The 22,765-nt window shown below is 38.4% G+C and overlaps 1 protein-coding gene across 5 annotated transcripts in view; it reads right to left on the reverse strand.

Annotated features, from left to right (window-relative positions):
* PDLIM5 (PDZ and LIM domain 5) overlaps positions 1-22,765 on the reverse strand; it is a 235,490-nt gene that overhangs the window by 16,250 nt on the left and 196,475 nt on the right. For all 5 annotated transcript variants that reach the window (XM_010848342.1, XM_010848336.1, XM_010848337.1 and 2 more), the window contains one exon: positions 10,790-10,964. In XM_010848342.1, coding sequence (XP_010846644.1) covers positions 10,790-10,964 — 175 coding nt within the window. The remainder of the gene's footprint in view (positions 1-10,789; positions 10,965-22,765) is intronic.

The raw sequence follows: 22,765 nt of genomic DNA on the forward strand, positions 1-22,765 counted from the left end.
AGCAAAATGGCTGTCTGGGGAGGCCTTACAAATAGCTGTGAAAAGAAGAGAAGCAAAAAGCAAAGGAGAAAAGGAAAGATATAAGCATCTGAATGCAGAGTTCCAAAGAATAGCAAGAAGAGATAAGAAAGCCTTCCTCAGCGATCAATGCAAAGAAAAGGAGGAAAACAACAGAAACGGAAACACTAGAGATCTCTTCAAGAAAATTAGAGACACCAAGGGAACATTTCATGCAAAGATGGGCACAATAAAGGACAGAAATGGTATGGATCTAACGAAGCAGAAGATATTAAGAAGAGGTGGCAAGAATACACAGAAGAACTGTACAAAAGAGATCTTCACGACCAAGATAATCACAATGGTATGAGCACTCATCTAGAGCCAGACATCCTGGAATGTGAAGTCAAGTGGGCCTTAGAAACCATCACTACGAACAAAGCTAGTGGAGGTGATGGAATTCCAGTTGAGCTATTTCAAATTCTGAAAGATGATGCTGTGAAAGTGCTGCACTCAATATGCCAGCAAATTTGGAAAACTCAGCAGTGGTCATGGTACTGGAAAAGGTCAGTTTTCATTCCAATCCCAAAGAAAGGCAATGTCAAAGAATGCTCAAACTACCACACAATTGCACTCATCTCACACGCTAGTAAAGTAATGCGCAAAATTCTCTCAGCCAGGCTTCAGCAATATGTGAACCGTGAACTTCCAGATGTTCAAGCTGGTTTTAGAAAAGGCAGAGGGGCCAGAGACCAAATTGCCAACATCCACTGGATCATGGAAAAAGCAAGAGAGTTCCAGAAAAACATCTATTTCTGCTTTATGGACTATGCCAAAGCCTTTGACTGTGTGGATCATAATAAACTGTGGAAAATTCTGAAAGACCACCTGACCTGCCTCTTGAGAAATCTGTATGCAGGTCAGGAAGCAACAGTTAGAACTGGACATGGAACAACAGACTGGTTCCAAATAGGAAAAGGAGTATGTCAAGGCTGTATATTGTCACCTTGCTTATTTAACTTATATGCAGAGTACATCATGAGAAAGGCTGGGCTGGAAGAAGCACAAGCTGGAATCAAGATTTCAGGGAGAAATATCAATAACCTCAGACATGCAGATGACACAACCTTATGGCAGAAAGTGAAGAACTAAAGAGCCTCTTGATGAAAGTGAAAGAGGAGAGTGAAAAAGTTGGCTTAAAGCTCAACACTGAGAAAACGAAGATCATGGCATCTGGTCCCATCACTTCATGGGAAATAGATGCGGAAACAGTGGAAACAGTGTCAGAGTTTATTTTTTGGGGCTCCAAAATCACTGCAGATGGTGACTGCAGCCATGAAATTAAAAGATGCTTACTCCTTGGAAGGAAGGTTATGACCAAACTAGATAGCATATTCAAAAGCAGAGACATTACTTTGCCAACAAAGGTCCATCTAATCAAGGCTATGGTTCTTCCAGTAGTCATGTATGGATGCGAGAGTTGGACTGCACAGAAAGCTGAGTGCCGAAGAATTGATGCTTTTGAACTGTGGTATTGGAGAAGACTCTTGAGAGTCCCTCGGACTGCAAGGAGATCCAACCAGTCCATTCTAAAGGAGATCAGCCCTGGGTGTTCTTTGGAAGGAATGATGCTAAAGCTGAAACTCCAATATTTTGGCCACCTCATGCAAAGAGTTGACTCATTGGAAAAGACTCTGATGCTGGGAGGGATTGGGGGCAGGAGGAAAAGGGGACAACAGAGGATGAGATGGCTGGATGGTATCACCAACTCAATGGACGTAAGTTTGAGTGAACTCCAGGAGTTGGTGATGGACAGGGAGGCCTGGCATGCTGCGATTCATGGGGTCGCAGAGAGTCGGACACGACTGAGCGACTGTAGTGCACTGAACTGAACTGGTCCTGGTCCCCTGCACAGGATGGTTCTGTAACGATGGGCGCTGTGTGTGACACCTTCAGTCTTCACTGACACTGGGAGAGGAGACAGCCCCACAAAGTCTACTCCCACTCTTCCTGGAAGCAGCTGTGCAAAGCGCTGTTTATAGATCATACAGGGCCATTTTTACATGGACTCCTTGGAGAAATTCCTTTCAAGGTTTTTTTTGTTTTTTTTTTTTTTAAATAGATTAATTAATCGCCACCATGCATCCTCGGAACTCTTTCCACCTTGCATGACCGAACTTCCAAACCCATCAGACGCTAATTCCCCATCCTCCCCTCCCTCCCCTTTCAAGGTTTTGTAACAAGAACAATTTTGCTTCTTCTGAGCAAGAGATTTATTTTTTGTCTCACTAAACATTAATTTGCAAAATTTACTTTTTTTGGTCAACTGCCACGCTAATGTTAAAGAACCCACCTGCCAAGGCAGGAGACGTTAAAAGACACAGGTTCAATCCCTGGGTCGGGAAGATCCCCTGGAGAAGGGCGGAGCGACTCTTTCCAGTATTCATGCCTGGAGAATCCCATGGATAGAGCAGCCTGGTGGGCTACAGTCCACAGGGTCATAAAGAGTTAGACAGGACTGAAGCGACTTAGCACAGGAGGCTCACAGCCAAATTCTAACCACAGGCAAAGATGTACGTATGTCATTACTATCCAGACTCAATGACAAACTTCTTTTCACTCTTCATTTTTAATAGCCTCATCCATGATTTTCATTCTTCTTTTGCTTTCTTTTGTATATTTCAGAATGTTTTCTTACATTTCAGCTATTCTTAAAGAGTCGTTTCGAAAGCCTTCTGGGATAGAATCCACTGTAAATAAACAGTCCATCAAAAGGGTCATCTTAAGGTATTTACTTAAGTTTCTTTATCAAATCTGAATAGTGAATGATCTTAACGACACTAGAGAAAATCCCTCCGCACCTTTAAAAATTGAGTTGACAGTGACCCTGCTCCTGCCACACCTCCATTCTAATATGGACAGGCTCCTATAGATTTTCCTTGGCTAAGCTGAAAGAGCATCTTCCCTGTCAGTGCCCTTGAAGTTATGTATAAATAAGAAAATTTCTTACATATAACAAAGTCCGCTCTTCTCTGTGTCAGCAGAGACTAATTTAACAAATTTATTAACACAGGATTAACACTGAATATATTCTTCTTGTCCTAGGTAGGACTGGGTTTCCATCTGGGAACTGGAACGAAAGGCTTAGCTAACTGCGCAATGGAATGAAAGATTCGGTTCCCTCTCAGAGTCCTCTGCCACCGTGAGCCTCACTGAATGCCTGCTGACTGACAAGGGAAGGGAGGGGACTCAGCTGCAGCACTGACTGAGAGAGAAGAGCTGTGGTGTGTTCGTCTTCTTGGTGTGATATTTATGCCAAAAAAAGGAAGCAAAGGTAGGTAAGAATCCAGAGAAAAAGAACAGCTTAGTCAGAAAGATGAAAGGAACTGTAAATTTCAACAGGTACAAGCTAGTTGGGATACGGGTTGAATACAAACGCTTCTTTTTTTGTTTACCACAACCGGTATCATCTCATACAGATACAAAATTAAAGAAATAGGAAAAAAAATTCTTTCTTGTGACGAGAACTCAGGATTTACTCTCTTAACAACTTTCACATGTAACACATGTGCTAAATTGCTCAGTTGTGTCCAGCACTTTGTGACCCTATGGACTGTAGCCCACCAGTTTTCTCTGTCCATGGAATTCTCCAGGCAAGAATACTGGAGTGGGTTGCCATTTCCTTCTCCAGGAGATCTTCCTGACCCAGGGACTGAACCCACATCTGCACTGGTAGATGATTACCACTGAGCCACTAGGGAAGCCCACCTTACCATTAGCTAACACTTGGTAAGCTTTCAACGTATATTTGTTGTATAAAAGTACTGCTTTATAAGTAGACTACTGAACTTTATTGCTGGCAATTTCTTTCAATTAAAAGTAACTGGCTGTTGAAGCTAGATAATCCCCATCTCTCCTCTTTGCATCAAAAGGTTCTGGATGTATCTCTGTTAAGACTTACTATACTCATACAGCTGTTGCTTTGCCTGTCTAGTATAACTGTATTCATTTGCTAGAACTACCTTAAAAAAGCACCACAGATGGGGTGGCTTAAACAACAGGAATAATTTTCTCAATTTTGGAAGTTAGAAGTCTAAACTTAAGATGCTGGCAGGGTTCATTTCTTCTAAGGCTTCTCTCTTTGGCTTCTAGATGGCCGTCTTCACCTGGTCTTCCTTCTGTGTGTGTCTGTGTCCTAACCTCTTCTTATTAAGAACATCAGTGATACTGGATTAGGACCCATTCTAATGACCCCATTTTACCTCTTAAAGACCCTATCTCCAAATACAAGTCTGAAATACTGGGGGTTAGGATTTCAACATATGAATTTGGGAAGGGACTCAACTCAGTTTATAAGAGCAACCTCCTTAAAGAAAGGGAGTATGTCTTTGATTTCTGTATCACTGGTATCTACAGGAAGTGGCACATAAAATACTCAGTGAGCACTGCGTATAGAATGACTATATTTCCACATTAGATGAGAAACTGGAAAAGTAAACCCCTCACTCCCTGGGTCATCTCTATGAGTCTAAGAATGTATGTACATGGTACAAAGTCATTTGGAGGGGAAGTAAGAACTTGTAACTGTTCAATCTGTTATTTACTCACTTCTTTCTCACTCACCCACTCTAACATTATGAAGAAGAGTACACTGCCACACACTTAAGATATGGCAGGTCTGCTTAAGTTGTTTCTTTTTTCCTGATTTATACAGCAGTATATATGGTTACATGTATATGTAGTCACAATATTTATATATATTATAATACATGAACCGTGAATTTCCAGATGTTCAAGCTGGTTTTAGAAAAGGCAGAGGAACCAGAGATCAAATTGCCAACATCCACTGGATCATCAAAAAAGCAACAGAGTTCCAGAAAAACATCTATTTCTGCTTTATTGACTATGCCAAAGCCTTTAACTGTGTGGATCACAATAAACTGTGGAAAATTCTGAAAGAGATGGGAATACCAGACCACCTGACCTGCCTCTTGAGAAACCTAAATGCAGGTCAGGAAGCAACAGTTAGAACTGGACATGGAACAACAGACTGGTTCCAAATAGGAAAAGGAGTACATCAAGGCTGTATACTGTCACCCTCCTTATTTAACTTATATGCAGAGTACATCACGAGAAAGTCTGGGCTGGAAGAAGCACAAGCTGGAATCAAGATTGCTGGGAGAAATATCAATAATATCAGATATGCAGATGACACCATTCTTATGGCAGAAAGTGAAGAGGAATTAAAGAGCCTCTTGATGAAAGTGAAAGAGGAGAGTGAAAAAGTTGGCTTAAAGCTCAACATTCAGAAAACTAAGATCATGGCATCCGGTCCCATCACTTCATGGGAAATAGATGGGGAAACAGTGGAAATAGTGGCCGACAATTTTTTAGGGCTCCAAAATCACTGCAGATGGTGACTGCAGCCATGAAATTAAAAGATGCTTACCCCTTGGGAGGAAAGTTATGACCAACCTAGATAGCATATTCAAAAGCAGAGCATTACTTTGACAACAAAGGTCTGTCTAATCAAGGCTATAGTTTTTCCAGTAGTTATGTATGGATATGAGAGTTGGCTGAGTACCTAATAATTAATGCTTTTGAAATGTGGTGTCGGAGAAGACTCTTGAGAGTCTCTTGGACTGCAAGGAGATCCAACCAGTCCATCCTAAAGGAGATCAGTCCTGGATGTTCATTGGAAGGACTGATGTTGAAGCTGAAACTCCAGTACTTTGGCCACTTGATGCAAAGAGCTTAATATTTTGAAAAGACCCTGGTGCTAGGAAAGATTGAGGGCGGGAGGAGAAAGGGGACAAGAGAGGATGAGATGGTTGGATGGCATCACCAACTCAATGGATATGAGTCTGGGTAAACTCTGGGAGTTGGTGATGGACAGGGAGGCCTGGTGTGCTGCAGTTCATGAGGTCGCAGAGAGTCAGACACAACTGAGCGACTGAACTGAAACAGAAATGCGTTAATATATCTTGGTATGTATTTTAGAGACATTCATTTAAGTTCTATAGTTCTTAGTTATCATAGTATAATACTATAACATTTTCCTAAGTAGTGCAAGTTAAAAGCATGAATATAAAGTTACACAGATCTGGGCTCAAATGCAGGTTTTACCATTTACTATCTATGTAACGTCAGGAAATATGTAAGCTTTCTGTGCCTTGGTTTTCTCATCTGTGAAACTGAGGCAATTATAATAACTGCCTTACAAGGTTATGAGAATTTAATAAGAATTCAAGTAAAATGATAATACAGTATTTGGCAGATGCTAAGAATATACTAAGGGCTTCCTGGGTGGCTCAGTAGTAAAGAATCCGCCTATCAATGCAGGAGATGCAGAAGATGTGGGTTTAATCCCTGGGTTGAGAAGATTCCCTAGAGTAGGAAATGGCAACCTGCTCCAGTATTCTTGCCTGGAAAATTCCATGAACAGCGGAGCCTGGCAGGCTACAGTCCAAAGGGTTGCATACAACTGAATGACTAAGCATGCACGCAAGAATACATAAAACAATTATTATCCAAAAACAGGATAAGAACGGCACCATAATATCACATAAATGCTGAACATTTTGTTCTTCCCATTTTCCCCTATAATAGGTCTGAAATCTTGGTCTATGCCTTGATCATAAGATCTATGTCTTTGCTGTTTCCATAAATTGAGGAACTAACACATTAAGTCAAGAAGTCTTTTATTTTCAAGTAAAATCTTAACCAGAAGGGAAAATAAATAAAACCTATTAATAATGGAGTTCTCAGAGATAGAAATGGATGCTAAGGCAAAAACTTTTCTGGCTTCTCTCCAGGGTAACTGAGATGGCCCTCCTTATGAGAAAAGTTTGAAAACAAGTAAGAAACAAATCAATACTGTTAAAATGTTCTCTGCCACCGGAAGAAACAATGAGTTGTTTCAATGTGATTTTCTGGTGCTGGACTGTAAGCAAAGATGGGACAATAGCATCGTGGCTCCTTGTTTTTTTAAAGCATTCCATATCAAGGAAGAAATTCAGCACCATGAAACCCTTATTTCTTTTATCATGCTGAGCAGCTAAATGTGAATGGTCTATTTAACTCCATATAATACAAGTGGATTTTTAATGTCACTAGATATAACACTCCAAAAATAAGCTAGTATTTTCATAAGCCTATTCTACCAGAGAAATTAAATATGGCTTTGGCTGTACTAGTATTCTGATTTTCTGTTCTATTGTATCAACACTCCAAATAGTTAATCTGTTCACCTATGAATCAAAAAACGGTACTTCTATCATAAATGGATTGGAAATGTTCTAGAGCAAACTTAATCAGATCTTCAGTAGAATTTCCCAAAATGTAACAATCTATCCATCTGTAAAAAGCAACTAGCTAGTCAAAGTTTTGGTTCAGTTCAGTTCAGTCTCTCAGTCGTGTCCGACTCTTTGCGACCCCATGAACCACAGTACGCCAGGCCTCCTTGTCCATCACCAAACCCGTGTCCGTTGAGTCGGTCATGTCATCCAATCATCTCATCCTCTGTCGTCCCCTTCTTCTCATGCCCTCAATCTTTCCCAGCATCAAATGAGTCAGATTTTCAAATGACTTTTCAAATGAGTCAGCTCTTTGCATCACGTGGCCAAAGTATTGGAGTTTCAGCTTCAACATCAGTCCTTCCAATGAACACCCAGGACTGATCTCCTTTAGGATGGACTGGTTGGATCTCTTTGCAGTCCAAGGAACTCTCAAGAGTCTTCTCCAACACCACAGTTCAAAAGCATCTATTCTTCAGTGCTCAGCTTTCTTCACAGTCCAACTCTCACATCCATACATGACCATTGAAAAAACCATAGCCTTCACTAGATGGACCTTTGTTGACAAAGTAATGTCTCTGCTTTTTAATATGCTGTCTCAGGTTGGTCATAACTTTCCTTCCAAGGAGTAAGCGTGTCTTTTAATTTCATGGCTGCAATCACCATCTGCAGTGATTCTGGAGCCCTCCAAAATAAAGTCAGCCACTATTGCCACTGTTTCCCCATCTACTTGCCATGAAATAATACAATTTACAAAAAACATTCATAATCTTTCCCAGATTCAAAAAAACAAAAAATACTAATACTAGATGAAAATGATCTATGGAGTTTTAAGCTAAAAATATGTTCAATAAGAGATAATCAGTTCAGTACTAATATCAGAGATCCAGGTTTCTGAAACTGTCCAAATTTTTTCCTAAGAAAACAATAAAACATAAAATTTGCCTTAGTTTGCATTTACTTAAAAATATTTTTGAAAATTTGAAACATTTAGAAAATAAATATTAAAAAATATAAATTATAAAAACATAATATAAATGACACTGAGGAAAACAAATAAAACAAATTTAAATTACAAATAATCTTAAACTACCAGGTTACAATATTCTATACTGTAAGTGTCAAGCCTGCAACTGCAACCGGTTTCTAAAACAGGTGTCCAAGAGAATGTCACTTAATCTGATGCTTCCTAGGTTTGGTAAGTGATACTGACACTGCAGCCAAGAAGTGGAAAATCTTCTTTGCCTAGGTCTCTGAACTGACCACGCTCTATTCAAACTGCTTCAGCATTTGCACACCAAGCAAATATGCTATGTTAATTACTGTAATAGGATCTTGACATGAGCTAATCCCTGTCCCTATTAACTTCTCTAGTAAATGAAGCTCTAATGCTTAACTGATAACAAGTGCTGGGATAATCCAGAGCAATATAAAATTTAACAGATGAGGGGGCAATAAGTGATGGCCATTCATGTTTTTAATATAATATTTATTTTACTTGGCAGAAGATAGTGCATAACACCACATTCTGGTGTAGCATTAAAAACTGAAACCAAGGCAGTCAGGGGTGGGGAAGGTAATTTCTATTTTGATCTTCATATTTTCTCCATACTAAGTTTTTCAGATGTGCTGGCAGTGGTGATCATAGATATTACAGAATTTGATGATCAGACAACAAGAATCAGAAACTGATATGGTTTCACATTTTGTTAACTCATCCAGTACTTATTTGCTTACAACAGCACACTAACAGCATTGACTCCTATCTCCATAAAAGGTGTTTTTATCTAAATCATGTTATCCTCATATACCAGTCTAGGAAACCAAAGTATCATAACTTATAGAAACAATGTTACAAGTCAAAACTTATTTTTACTAACATTAACTCTAAAAACATAACCCTACATAGAGTTAGTAATTTAAAACAGTTTCATTTATTGAGAAAAAGCAGTAGCACACTAGATTCTATACTAGTTTAAATATTTCTGTAAGACCCATTGATAGTAGTACTTAAAAAAAAAAAATGACTGTAACCACAAGGATACTAAGACCAAATGATGAGTGGGTCTAGAGTCATGCATGATCTGTTCAGGTTAGACATTCACCAAATGCCTTTAGTGTGTCAGATATTACACTAGACTTCAAAAACTGCTACAGATTTCCTCCTTCTCACCACAACCATTATTACTCCTGCCACGCCTGCTGTTTAATTCTCATACAACAGGTACTCACTGTGGAAAATACAAACTAATTGAAAAATAACAGCTTATAAAATAGCATGTTATGATTCCATTTCTAGAAAACAATATCTGTCCTTGTGTGTTTGTGTGTAAGTGTGTTTTAAACTGTGAACTAAAATACTAATAGTGGGTATCCTGGGAGGTGTAATTATATATTAATTTTTATTTTTGCTTTCTGTTTTCCTATAGTTTGGAAATGTCACAATGAATGTGGACTACCTTTAAGAGGCAAAAGCTACTTAAAAAAAAAAAAATCACATACTCTGTGTTGTGTTCTTGACACATTTATTATTTAATAGTGGGTTAAGGGGAAGGGTATTTATATTTGGTTCTTAAATAAGATATTGAGACTCCCTGAGCTCCATTTTAAGTAGTAAATAGAAACATTACCCTAAGCAATAATTATGTAAGAAAAGAGGGGAAAATGCAAGTAAGTCTAAACCTTATTCAACTTTAGAGACACTGTTGTTTCAACTATTACAAAACAGGGTAAATTAAAAACGGGGAGAGAGCTTGAGCAGTCATTTCAAGTAATTATCTGTTATGGCCAGCAAGCAACTCACAGAGGCAGCAAGGTCCTTTGGTCAGATCCCTGTATTAACATTCACACCTAAACCTCATAACATTTTAAAAGTCACTTGTTCAGAAACGCTGAGGTTTAATAAGTGCTAGTGTAGTACACTCACTTAAGAGCTTAGCCTTTTCTGCTTTTTGGAATTTAAGAAACAATAAAATACATTTGGATCAAAAATATTTTAAAGAAGCATGCTATGACCTAATCCAAAAAGCAAAGCATTTATGAATAGATCCGAAGGTAATTATATCTTTTAAGACTTAGTGTGAAAATGCAATCTTTTCTCTAGGGCTCAAAGTTCTTTGTTTTACATCATTAGTTACTTTTCATCTAAATAAGAGTCCTCACTTTTCTAATTTGTGAAATAATGAAGTTCTTTGGGGCCCCTTTGAGTCTTCATATTTCATTATTCTCTGAAATGCCACATTAATCATTATTTTTCTTAGCTCTGATAGTAATTAAAAACTGACTAAATTGGTATTCTTAGTTATATTTTCACAGAGCCCAGTATTACTTTTCATTAAAATAGGTTCTAACAAATATATCTAATTTATCTACCTCCATAATATTACACAGAAATAAATATTCTCATTAATAAAATTTCTAAAATTTCAAAATATTAAAAAAAAAAAAAACATTGGGACTAAGCCTTTTCAATAAGAACTTTAAATCAAATGACCAACCTGATAACCTGGTTGCAGTGGGCACACATCGGAGTTCTTTTCCCTGCGGGAATATGCTCGGCCCTTTGCACCAAAGTGTCCTCGTCACTGGGCTGAGGCTGCCCTCTGGCTGAGTTGGCTGGTGCCACGGCTCCTGTGGATGGCCCACTGCTTACGACTCTTCCAGTGGAAGGTGCTAGGAGTTAAAACAAGGGAATCAGAATGAGAATAAACCAAATATAAGCTTTTCCTAATAACCAAATGATAACATTGCATGCATGCATGCTCAGTCATCTCGGACTCAGTGACCCCATGGACTGTAGCCTGCCAGGCTCCTCTGTCCATGGAACTTTTCAAGCAAGAATACTGGAGTGAGTTACCATTTCCTCCTCCAGGGGATCTTCCCAACCCAGGGATCAAATCCATAGTCTCTTCAGTCTCCTGCACTGGCAGGCAGATTCTTTACCACTAGCGCTACCTGGGAAGCTCCTCCCCTCCTCAAAAAAAAACTTCACTTTAAAAAATAATCTATCCACTCACTTCTTCACTCATTCACTCACACTTTATGGAGAGATTATGGATCAAATGCTGGACTGAAACTACAGAGTTAAATAGAAAAATTCAAAGACTGTAATCCAGTGAAAGAGTTATGATAGACGATGGGAGAGAATGTTTTCCAGAGGAGATGTGGTTAATACTGAATATGGATGGTGAAGTATTTCTAGTCATCCAGATGTCTCTGCTAACCATTAATTATATTTAACTCAAAATGTATCAGAGGTACATTACAGATGCCAACGAACTCCCTATATTCTCTCCTGTCCTGTACTGCCTAAGAATACTGTGAAATTGGTCACCAGTCATATAAGGGAGATAACAAAAGAATCATCCTAGGGCTTTCCTCTCCCTCACCTGTTGTTATAATGGGCTCTGCTGATTCTTCATTCTTGGTTCCTGATTTCGCCCCCTCATATCTATCCCTGCAATACTGTCCTGGTTTATGTACTCAAGGCCTCCCACCTGGACTAACCACCAAATGTCTTATCCTCCTGCTGCCACTGGGGACTGAAATCTTACTTGATCAGAACTCTGCATAAATCATTCCAAGGATCTTCCTCTTCTTCCAAGCTTCTAAGCGCCACATATAGGTCCCTCCAGTGGTCTCCACCTTCCCCGCAGCCTCACTTGTCACCATCCTCTGCCTTTCTCTTTACTACAGTGAATACCAGACTGCCTCACTGTCCCTGTGAGGCATCTGTCCACTCACAGCCTGTCCTCACACTCATCTCTACTTTCCCCTGGTCACCTAGCAACCACTACTCAGTACAATGCAGCCCAGGAGTCAACTGCTCTGAAGTCTTCCCCAACTACCTCTCCCCACAATCCAGATTCATGTCTCTTTTCCATGTTCCCATAATTTTCTGTGAATGACTTTACAGAGGATGCCCCCTGAGGGCAGGAACTAGGTTTTATTCCTCGCCCCAGCAACTAACACAATGTCTAGAATAAATGAATGCATAAACTGGAATCAATACATAAATGAACAACTGCAACAACTGTAAAGGATTAAAACCAACAGAAGGCCTGTTCTTCACCCTCAGGCAATTAAAACATGGTGGAAGAGAAAAGGCTTATAAATTCTAATGGTTTAAAAGGAACAATTATTAAGAAAGCGTATAAATAATACAAACTAACAGGATGTGTGTATGTGTATACAGTTATATATGCATGTGTGTATATCAACAGGATTCACATTTAAGGTGTGGTTAGAATTGGATAAACTTAATTAGGATAATTGAAAGACTAATTCTTCCTCATGAAAATAAAGCCTATTTGCAATGATGTGCAATTTCAGATCCAGAAAGTCAGCGTTTATAAACACCTAACACATCTCCTCCAGTGCTCTGCCTGGCACCTGAGCTGTGAAATGGCATTTTATAGGTTGGGAGCTCAACTAGTATCCATGTTTCAAGGGATTCAACTGAACTAGGAACATGTTTTAGACTCACACTTTCTCTTACAGAATGGGAAAGAAAATGACTGTAATACCCATACTGTCTATGTTCTTCCTTGTTTCCTAACTTACACTTTCTCTTACAGAAATGGGGGAAAGTTACTGCAAAATCCATACTGTAATCCATACTCTGGAAAGAATATCCTTTCTTCCTGTTCTCTCACAACTCTCCTTCAGTTTCTATATGCAGGCCTGACTGCTCTCGGAGAAATGCAGATAAGCATTTTCAAAGCCAAATCGTGTTCTTGTCATTGGCTTCAAGATACACAACACAGGTTTCATCTGCTATGATGCGTTACCAGCTCATCCTGAGAAATCGAGGTGTCTGAATTCTCCCACTTACTCAGGAATGGTCCTCTGGCTCCTCTATCCCTGTCAGTTCCCAGACCCTACCAGCTGGTCCACTGGAAATATGTTCAAGGTCTGTTCATTAATCCAAACCCATGCTTTGACATTTGAGTCCTGGGCTTCCCTGCTGGCCCAGATGGTAAAGAATCTACCTACAACGTGGGATACCTGGGTTTGATTCCTGGGTTGGGAAGATCCCCTGGAGAAGAGCATGGCAACCCACTCCAATATTCTTGCCTGGAGAATCCCTTGGATTGAGGAGCCTGGTGGGCTACAGTCCATGGGGTCACAAAGAGTTAGACATGACAGCGACTAACACTTGAATCCCTCAAGTCTGGACAATTATACATCTCCTAACCAGTCTGTCTGCTGCCATCTCTCTTTTCAACCTAATCTGCTAGATTATTTTTCCAAATACACTACTCTGCTCATGTTTTCTTGCTTACAAAGCTTTCATAACCCCTCCCTGCAAGCTACATGCACCACTCACAGTCTAGTCCCTCCACGAGTTCATGCCAGTCTTCTTTACAATCTTGTCTTTCATGCTCAGCCAAATACCCACTATTATCAACAAACTCAATTATCTTTATTTAACATTTAACTTGTGCCATCCTTACCTGAAGGCACTACTCTCAAATCCTTATAACAGCCCTATGATGTAGGCATGATCAATACCATGTTTTCACTCTAGCTGAGGCAAAGAGAGGTTAAGAAACCAGCCTAACATCACACAGCAAATAAAGGGCAACCCTAAAGCAGGCAGTCTGGTTCCAGAATCTGTGCTCTTAAACACTGTGCAATTGTCTGCTCATTGTCCCTTCCCTGAATGTGCTGTGCTGGGCCCTGCTTCTATGACCCGTGCCCAGTGAAATGGCCCTTTCTCCACAGCTGTTCATGGTTTTCCCATTCTGCAAGGCTCATAGAAATTCTGTTTTCTTTCCCATTATTCCCTGACCATCCTATCCAGAAGTGTTCTCTCGTCCCTCTTAACGTATTTAACACGCCCATCTATGTAATATATTTGCTATTTATCAATATCCTATAATATTTTCTCCTTCCTATGTCAATGATAAACTCGGTGAAATGAGAACTTTCTACTAACTTCTTTGTAACATTACCAGAAAACTGCCTTAAAAACAGAAGGTAAAAAATTAATATTTAATCAAGTAAACTTAAGGGAGGGTTCCAAATCACTTTCATTTTGCCTTTTTAAAGAACAGGATTGAGATAGTTTTAAAATGTGGATTAGGTTCAGGATTTCAAACAGTGGGAAAGTTACCAATTGAAAAATCTCAAAATCAGACCTCAAAGTGAGTCAAACCCTTTCATCTACCACATGCCTTTATTTTATCACATTATCTATGCATAAGCCCTAAAGTACTGAGTCACTGAGGCATTTTTAGCAATAAAAGAGTGTAGTAATTTTCCATCGGTCATTGTAAAATGGGACATAATCCATCTGGGCCATGCCTCAGGGAGAAGATACACGGAGAAACTAAGTTATTTAACATGAGAAGCCATTTCTGAATACGAAACATGTGATTGTGTCTTAAACACATATAAAGAGTCTCTAAGCTCACAGCTGTACCTTCCTTGGGAAGAAAAACGTTGCTTTTTGTTACTGCTCCATTTTAGCCACTTGGGATGAGACATAAATTCTCACACCTCTGTTTGTTGCTGTGTTGCTAGTGCATTGGCCCGCACACAGAGCTACACAAGCTTATTAATTACCAAGCCCCAAACATTCCCAAGGAACAGTTATTTCCCATATGAATAAAGTGATGTTTCATTTCTTCAGACTGAATTTCTCACTACTCCAGCAAGAAGTAGGCAACTTTTGAGGCATCAAGTACCAAGCCCCTGGCCTCTGCTCATCCGGCTTACTGGGGAGAGGAAAGTGTGAGAAGGTGAGGTTTTGGAAAAGGAGAAGCACCACAAATGAGTCCATCTTCCTTTAAAATTCTGTAGAAAACTGCACTGCTACACAGACAAAAACAGTCTTCCATGAGGAGTGCAGAGACCAAAATATCTCAAATTTATTGACCCTGCCATAAAAATCAATTTTATGTAGGAAAAAATATACATCTCTTTAGGGATAGCAGTTTAAAGATCTCAATCTACTGATCTGTAATAAAACCAGATTTTTCTTTTAAGTTCTAATAAAAGTATTAAATGGGAGCTCTGAATTAGCTCCATTTCATAATCTAGAAATGTAAGTCACAAAAATATAAGTGACTTAAACTGAATAATGAGTGAGTCACAATGAGAACATTAAAAGGAGGTTAGTTTTTGACTCAAGCTTTCCTTTTTAACCTTAATCTTGAATGACTTCCATTAAATTAGGCTTGTTTTGTGGCTGATCTCTACCCAATGGAACCAAGTTTAAAAGTTAATTTTTTTCTTTTGTATCAAAAACATTTCAGCACCATAAAACTCATCTAGAAATTTAAAGCCAGTAGCTATTCTCCAAACTAACAGTGTTAATGAGATGTCTTTTATTAATTTTAGAGTGCTTACTTATGAGTTTTCTAAAGGTTTGGAATGAAATACATTCTAAGCTTTTATTTTCAGCACTATGATAGTCAAGCCTAAGATTACAAAGACTAACATTAAATAAGTTAATGTAAATTAATTGGAAAACCCAGCAGCACACTAGAATATTTTCTCAGTATTTAATATGTAAATTGTCAAATTAATCAAGTAAAGTATAACTAACGCACAAAATGTTAAGTTCTTCATTTTTAAAATATCTGTCATAGTCATATATCTGAGTATTCTAAGGGGCAATACTTTTTAAAAAAGCAAATAAACTGACTTACTAATCATGAGTCTTACTTTACTGCAAAGAAATGAAGTCATCTCTTTTGGACTACAGATAATAAATTGGAGATAAAGAATTTTAAAAAATTGAACCACATAATATTAATTTAGTAGAAAACACCTCCTGTTATTGGGGAAATCTCTGTGATATATCATTTGGAAAGATAAAGTGAAAACTCTTTACTCTAGAAAGATCTTAACTGCATTCTTCCCCAAGCAGATGATTCAAGTTTGAATTATTTAGCAAATCAGTTAAGTTTTAAGCACTCTTATCCTGAGTTTTAATTTTCTTTTCTAACCATTGCAAGGTCCTAACCAAGTGATTTTTCAAGTTGATCCAAGTAAATCCTCAGTAATGGGGCACATAAGAATATAACTGGGGATTTGTATAATATTATAAAAGACTATGCAATATATATGGAATTAGAAATTATCTAATTATTTACTATGTGGTTCAAATATGCCTAAGCTCACTAAAAGGCAGTTGTTTATATAAAAAGAGTTTCTGGAGAGAAAACACAGATTAAGACCTTCAGAACTCCAGGTAGTTCAATGTGTGAATTCTCTGAAAACAGATGTTTTCCAACTGTAATAAGATAGGTTATATGACATTTTTGCTTTCTATCTCTGTTAAAAAAAAAAGCTGTTAGCTCTAAACCAATATTCTTAAAAACAAAGAGTAGTGAAGATTATAATGTACACATTAAATACCTGGCCAGGCTGTACCTGAATAAACATGAAATTCATCTGTTAATTCCTCTGGTTCAAGTCAAATCATTCAACTACCAGTAAAATCTTATTACTGGCATCTATTAGGTGAAAAAATACTATATTATGTCAGACTTTATTTGGAAACTTAACCTAAGTCAACTGGGGCTGGGGGACAATATCCCCCCAAACAAACAGACGTTGCTATTATCTTTCAAGGTAGGTTTCTCTTACTAAACATAGTGCTTTCAAACTGCTGAACATATCATTCAATAGGAGAGCAAGCTGGTGTTGAAAGATGAACTGCCCACAACAATATGAGAAATACATAACCTAACTTCTTACCACATCCAGAGTATGTCCCGGTTCAAGAGGTCATTATCTCTTCTTTGGCTTATTGCAGCAATGGCCTAAGCTCTTGCTCTGTCCTTCCCAAGACATGGAAGCCAAGAAAAACTAAACTGGCTCATCTCAAGCTACTCCTCTGCTCCAACAACTCACCTCTAGCTCAAAACTGAAACCAAAGCTCCTACAGACTCTGACTCCAGCTACCTCTCTGGCCCAATCCGCCATGCTTCCTTTGCTCACTAGCCACAGGGCACACTGTCTTCCTACAGTTCAGTTCAGTTGCTCTGTCATGTCCAACTCTTTGCGACCCCATGAACTGCAGCACACCAGGCCTCCCCGTCCATTACCAACTCCTGGAGTCCACTCAAACTCATGTCCATTCGAGTTGATGATGCCATCCAACTGTCTTATCCTTTGTTACCCGCTTCTCCTGCCCTCAATCTTTCCCAGCATCAGGGTCTTTTCAAAAGAGTCAGCTCTTCGCATCAGGTGGCCAAAGTACTGGAGTTTCAGCTTCAACATCAGTCCTTCCAATGAACACCAGGACTGATCTCCTTTAGGACGGACTGGTTGGATCTCCTTACTATCTCCTGTCTTCCTTAGTATTTCTCTAAATGGCCAGTATGCTTCTGATTCAGGCCCTTTGTAGTTTCTATTCCCTCTGCCTAGAAATATTTTCCCCAGATGTTTCCATGGCTTCCTCCCTCATTTCCTTCCTGTCCTCTGCTCAGAGGTCATTTTACCAATGTGGCTCTTTCTGATCACCCTATATAAAGGAGCAAACCTCTCCCTTCAAACCAGCATTCCCATACTCCCTAACCGGTTTGTCATCCCCATCTAATGAATTTATATTCTTCTTATTGCTTTTTATTAACTCTCTCTCCATACCTTGAGGCCAGAGATGCTGTCTAATTTATTCACTGCTGTATCTCTAGCACCTAGAACAGTTCCTGGCATTTTGCTTAACAAATCTTTGTTTCAAGAATGACTCCAGCACCAAAATTATTGTCTTCCCATGGAAAGGAAACAGATTCCTTAGAGAAACTACTGTTTCTAGGATTGGGACAAAAAAGTCAACATGGAAAGTCTAGAATATTTGTCAGAAAGCCAAAACGCTAGCAAAGAACTAGAGTTGTATCAAGTGACTTGAAGCAGATGAGACCTTCTGAGTATTAATAATAACTACAAAGACTGAAATACTTCAAATAAATTTACATGCACTCACAATGGTTTTGTAATTTAAAAAACCACATTGATCACCTTTAGAGGATGCTAAGGAAAAATTCATTTATTTGAAAAACCTGTAAAATTTAGTAAAGAGGAAAAAAATCAAGCTTTATAATTTATTACCTGATAGCCAATCATGTTTCAACTAGATCTCATTCATTCCTCTGCTGTCTCTGAACTATTTGAAGCAAATTCAAGATCAATCCTTTATTTCATAATATTTCAATATCACTTTTAGAGTACTCTTTTAAAAAATCTACCCAATAATACCATTATCACATCTAAAATAAAACAAAAATTTCCTTAACCTCCCCAAATGATCAATTTTCAATTTACTTCTGATTATCCTCTATAGTTTCCTCTCACTGCTGCAACATATGACTAAACATGTACTGGCTTAAACACAGCACAGGTGCACTATTTTACAGTTCTCCTCCATGGATATTACCAGGCCAGATTCAAGGCGTTGGCAGGGCTGTTGCTTCCTAAAAGCTCTAGGGAAAATCCATTTCCTTGCTTTTACCATCTTTTAGAGCTGTCCAAATTCCATGGTTCAGGGCCCTCTTATACCATCTTAAAACCAGCAGATTGAGTCCTTCTCACACTACAGCACTCTAGATTCTCTCTTTGCTTCCCTCTTCCACTTTTAAAGGTCCTGGTGATTACGATGGGCCCACCAGGATAATTATTTTATTTTGAGCTCAGCTAATGAACAATTGTAATTCCATCAGCATCCCAAATTCCCCTGTGACATGAAATATAACATATTCACAGGTTTTGGATATTAGGACATGGACATCTTTGTGGGGACATTATTCTACTTACCACATACACCCTAACACAGTATTAATCAAGATCCAAATAAGAAAGGTCCACATACTACATTTGGTGTCTCTTAAATTTTTTAGTTTATAATCTCTTCCAACTCCCTACTCCTTGCAAAATACCTATAGAAGAAACTAAGTCTCCAGTTATATGTTCGTGTGTGTATCTGAACTTTTTCTATAGTAAAAAGCTAAAGAAAAGTTTTATACCTATTAAACTGAATCGTTTATTTACAAAAACAATATAAGGTATTATTATTACTACTTGATGGATCAGTAATACAAAACTCAGAAAGGGTAAGTGATCTGTCTGAAGACATTCCCTGTGATTCAGACGGTAAAGAATCCACCTGCAATGCAGCAGACCCAGGTTTGATCCCTGGGTCGGGAAGATAGCCTGGAGAAGGGAATGGCTACCCACTCCAGTATTCTTGCTTGGAGAATTCCACGGACAGAGGAACTTAGTAAATGGGATCACTTGAAGAGTCAGGTGCAACTGACTGACTAACACTTTTCTTTCATGCATAGCAATAAAATGAAGCAAATGGTTTTTGAATTTAACTATTATGTATCAAATAATGCACTAGGCTTCACTGCTACAAACAAGACAGACATGATTTCTGCCCTCTCTGAGTTTAAAGGTTATAGACCAGAAGAACTGATTCATTTGAAAAGACCCTGATGCTGGGAAAGATTGAAGGCGGGAGGAGAAGGGGACAACAGAGGATGAGATGGCTGGATGGCATCACCGACTCAATGGACATGAGTTCGAGTAAACTCTTGGAGTTGGTGATGGACAGGGAGGCCTGGTGTGCTGCAGTGCATGGGGTCACAGAGAGTCAGAAACAACTGAGCAACTGAACTGAACAGACCAGAAATCAGTCAGTTATGTTATAGTGGGGTCAGTGCTAGAATGATGGAAAGATAATGAGTTTAACTATAGATATTCAGCCAGTCACAAGTGCACACTGACAGCCTACAGTGTAGCAGGCACTACATTACATGAAGGTACCCAGTTGGAGGATAAAACATATTTCGTCCTTTCTTTCATAGAGCTAAGGACTTCCTTTTTTGTTTGTTTTTGAGTTGGAGGTTCTTGTGGTTTATCTAAGTATAGACAGTCTACTGAATGTATGAACTCAGGAAAAAGATCTGATCTAGAATTATTCAAGAGTTATCAGCATATTGATGGCAACTGAGGCTGTGGGAATTAATGAGATTGTTCAGGGAAAGAGTAGCATGAAATAGAAGCGCTCTTAAGGTATAAGACAAATAACAGAAATACTCTGGGGACAGAGAGAGAGGCAGGAGAAGAACCAGGAGAGTACATCATGGAAGCCAAAGAAGCAGAGTAGAGAATATACGGGATCCAAAATCATTTCTATATAACTCCAGAGCCTATGACCCTAAGCATTCATTCATCAAATATTTACTACATGCTTCCTGTGTGCCAAGCTCTTTGCCAGGCACTACCTTGACCCATGAAAATATGAAAGCAGATCTTCTCGAATGCATCTCAACCTGGAAGTACTAACTTCTACACCAGTTGAGAAGAAGGGGCCAGTGATAACTGAGGTGATTAATTTCTGCTATTTTAATTTCCTTAATAAGCCTGCTAGGGTAAATTTTGGAATAATGTATGAAAGCATTATTTTTTATTTGCCCTGCTACACTTCACATCTTAGATTATCACTTTTAAGCCCTTCATGTATTCTGTAAAAGATATATTTCCTACAGAGATGTAACTTTCTTTCCTTCCACCTGGCTGCACATTCTTTCCAGCCATTATAATTAATGGCTTCAAAGTTCTTGAAATATAACATATGGATATAAAGCTAGATTCTTCATGTTTTGAGAAATATTTCAGAGAATTTATATAAGCTGCTTCAGAAAGGGAAATATAATTATAAATCTACCGCTTTCTCTAAGGACAAAGAAGCTTGAAGCATTAAGTGCTGAATCCATTTTTGTGCAAACTCTACTGATGTAAGTATTTCAACTACTGCATCTGAATTAAAACAACAGAGAAAGTCATGGTGGTCAATCTGCAAATAACCATAAAATATGTTTAAGTACCCTATAATATTTCATTCTCAGTGAGTCAGAAATAAGGCTGATATCAAGAATATTAATATTATCCCTCAAAAGAAAAAAGACAAATGTTTACAGCTTGGATAAGACAGAGAGAAGTCATATGTGAGGTTTATGGTGTGAAAAACAACTGGCTCTTCCACAAGGGGTATTCCTGTTATAAACACTGAGGCTAATGTTGTCCTCATATAAATAACTGGGCTACATCAAAGTGACACTGTGGCTCTCTTGAGGAGATGAAGTATTGTAATTCAACATCTCAGAGAATGTGTCCACAAAGGTATGGTAGAAATTTTACACATACTAAATTGAGTAGCAGCGACAGTAACGCACTTGCATATTATCATAGAAGGCAAACGCGTTCTTTTCTGTCCCTTCCCCAACCGCCTCAAACAGATGGTGGCCATGAGAAATGTAGAATCTGTGCGTTTTGTCTGTCAAGCCCCTTATGTTGAAAGCATAAACAACAGCCTACTCTTCATAATCCAGGCATGAAATCATATCCAGTAGAAATAGAAAAGGTTTAAAGTTGAGCCAAGATCTAGGATCAGAGGAAAGTACATTCTAGAGAGGTTTGCACAACTTTTATTAAGTGAAATCAAACATTTTTTTAATTCAATGATTAAAAGCAAAATTGGGCAGATTAAACTATTATCATTTCCCTAAGCAGTGGAGAATGTTGGTATGTATGTCATAAAGAATTGGAACAGGTGCGCCCAAGGCTAAGTATCAAATATTTCTGCAACTTCAGGAGGTTAGTTTCTTCCATTAGCAACCAGCCTTTCAACTCTTAAGAACCCAGATTAAACTGGATCTCAAGTGTCTTAATTAAAGTGAGTGTGGGGACTTGAATTAGATTTTCTCTTCTTTTTTAGTTTTTGAATCACACATCATCAAAATTCGAGATATACAGACTTGCCTTTTTCTCCCTACTAACCTTACATTGAAAACTTCTATTTGGTTAAAGCTGCAAGTAAAACAAACTCAGTCTGTAACTTGCAGATAAAAATAAGATAAGATAAAATATAAAATACTGCAGATGAAATATGTTTTCCCAACAAATTATTTATCACTTATAGAGGTTCTAAATAATCTCAATACCACTGCTCTAATGTCAAAGTTTTGAAGACAAGCTCATGCTATATATAATCTTGGATGCTTAATGTGCTTCATCCTGAAGGGGGTAGAGGGGTGGATAAAGAAAAAGAACAAAATCAGATAAAATATTTTAAAAAACAAACACAAATCTGAAGCCTGATTCATGACCTCAGGATACTAAAGAGGATCACCGTTAAACTCATTCAGACCTCTGTAAGCTACAGGTTTATCTAAAATATTAAATTTGTAGATTTTCGTTCATATTTGAATGAGAAAACCATAAGGACATATCTTAAAATTATTTGTACTCACATTATACCTGGAGTTCTCACATGTTATTTCCAAAGTAATGTGAAATCCAAATGAGCATGGGTTTCACCATTTTCCCACCAACTTTCATCTATTTACATATGTGAGAAAGCAACCTAGTCTCAGAAATCAAGGAGAAAGCTACCTAGGATTTGAGTGATTATATAAATAGAATTCTTTTAAGGTTGGCAACAACTGAAGCAGAAAGGG

This window comes from Bison bison, unplaced genomic scaffold, assembly GCF_000754665.1.
Source record: "Bison bison bison isolate TAMUID 2011002044 unplaced genomic scaffold, Bison_UMD1.0 scf7180017864263, whole genome shotgun sequence".
Lineage (NCBI taxonomy): Eukaryota > Metazoa > Chordata > Mammalia > Artiodactyla > Bovidae > Bison > Bison bison.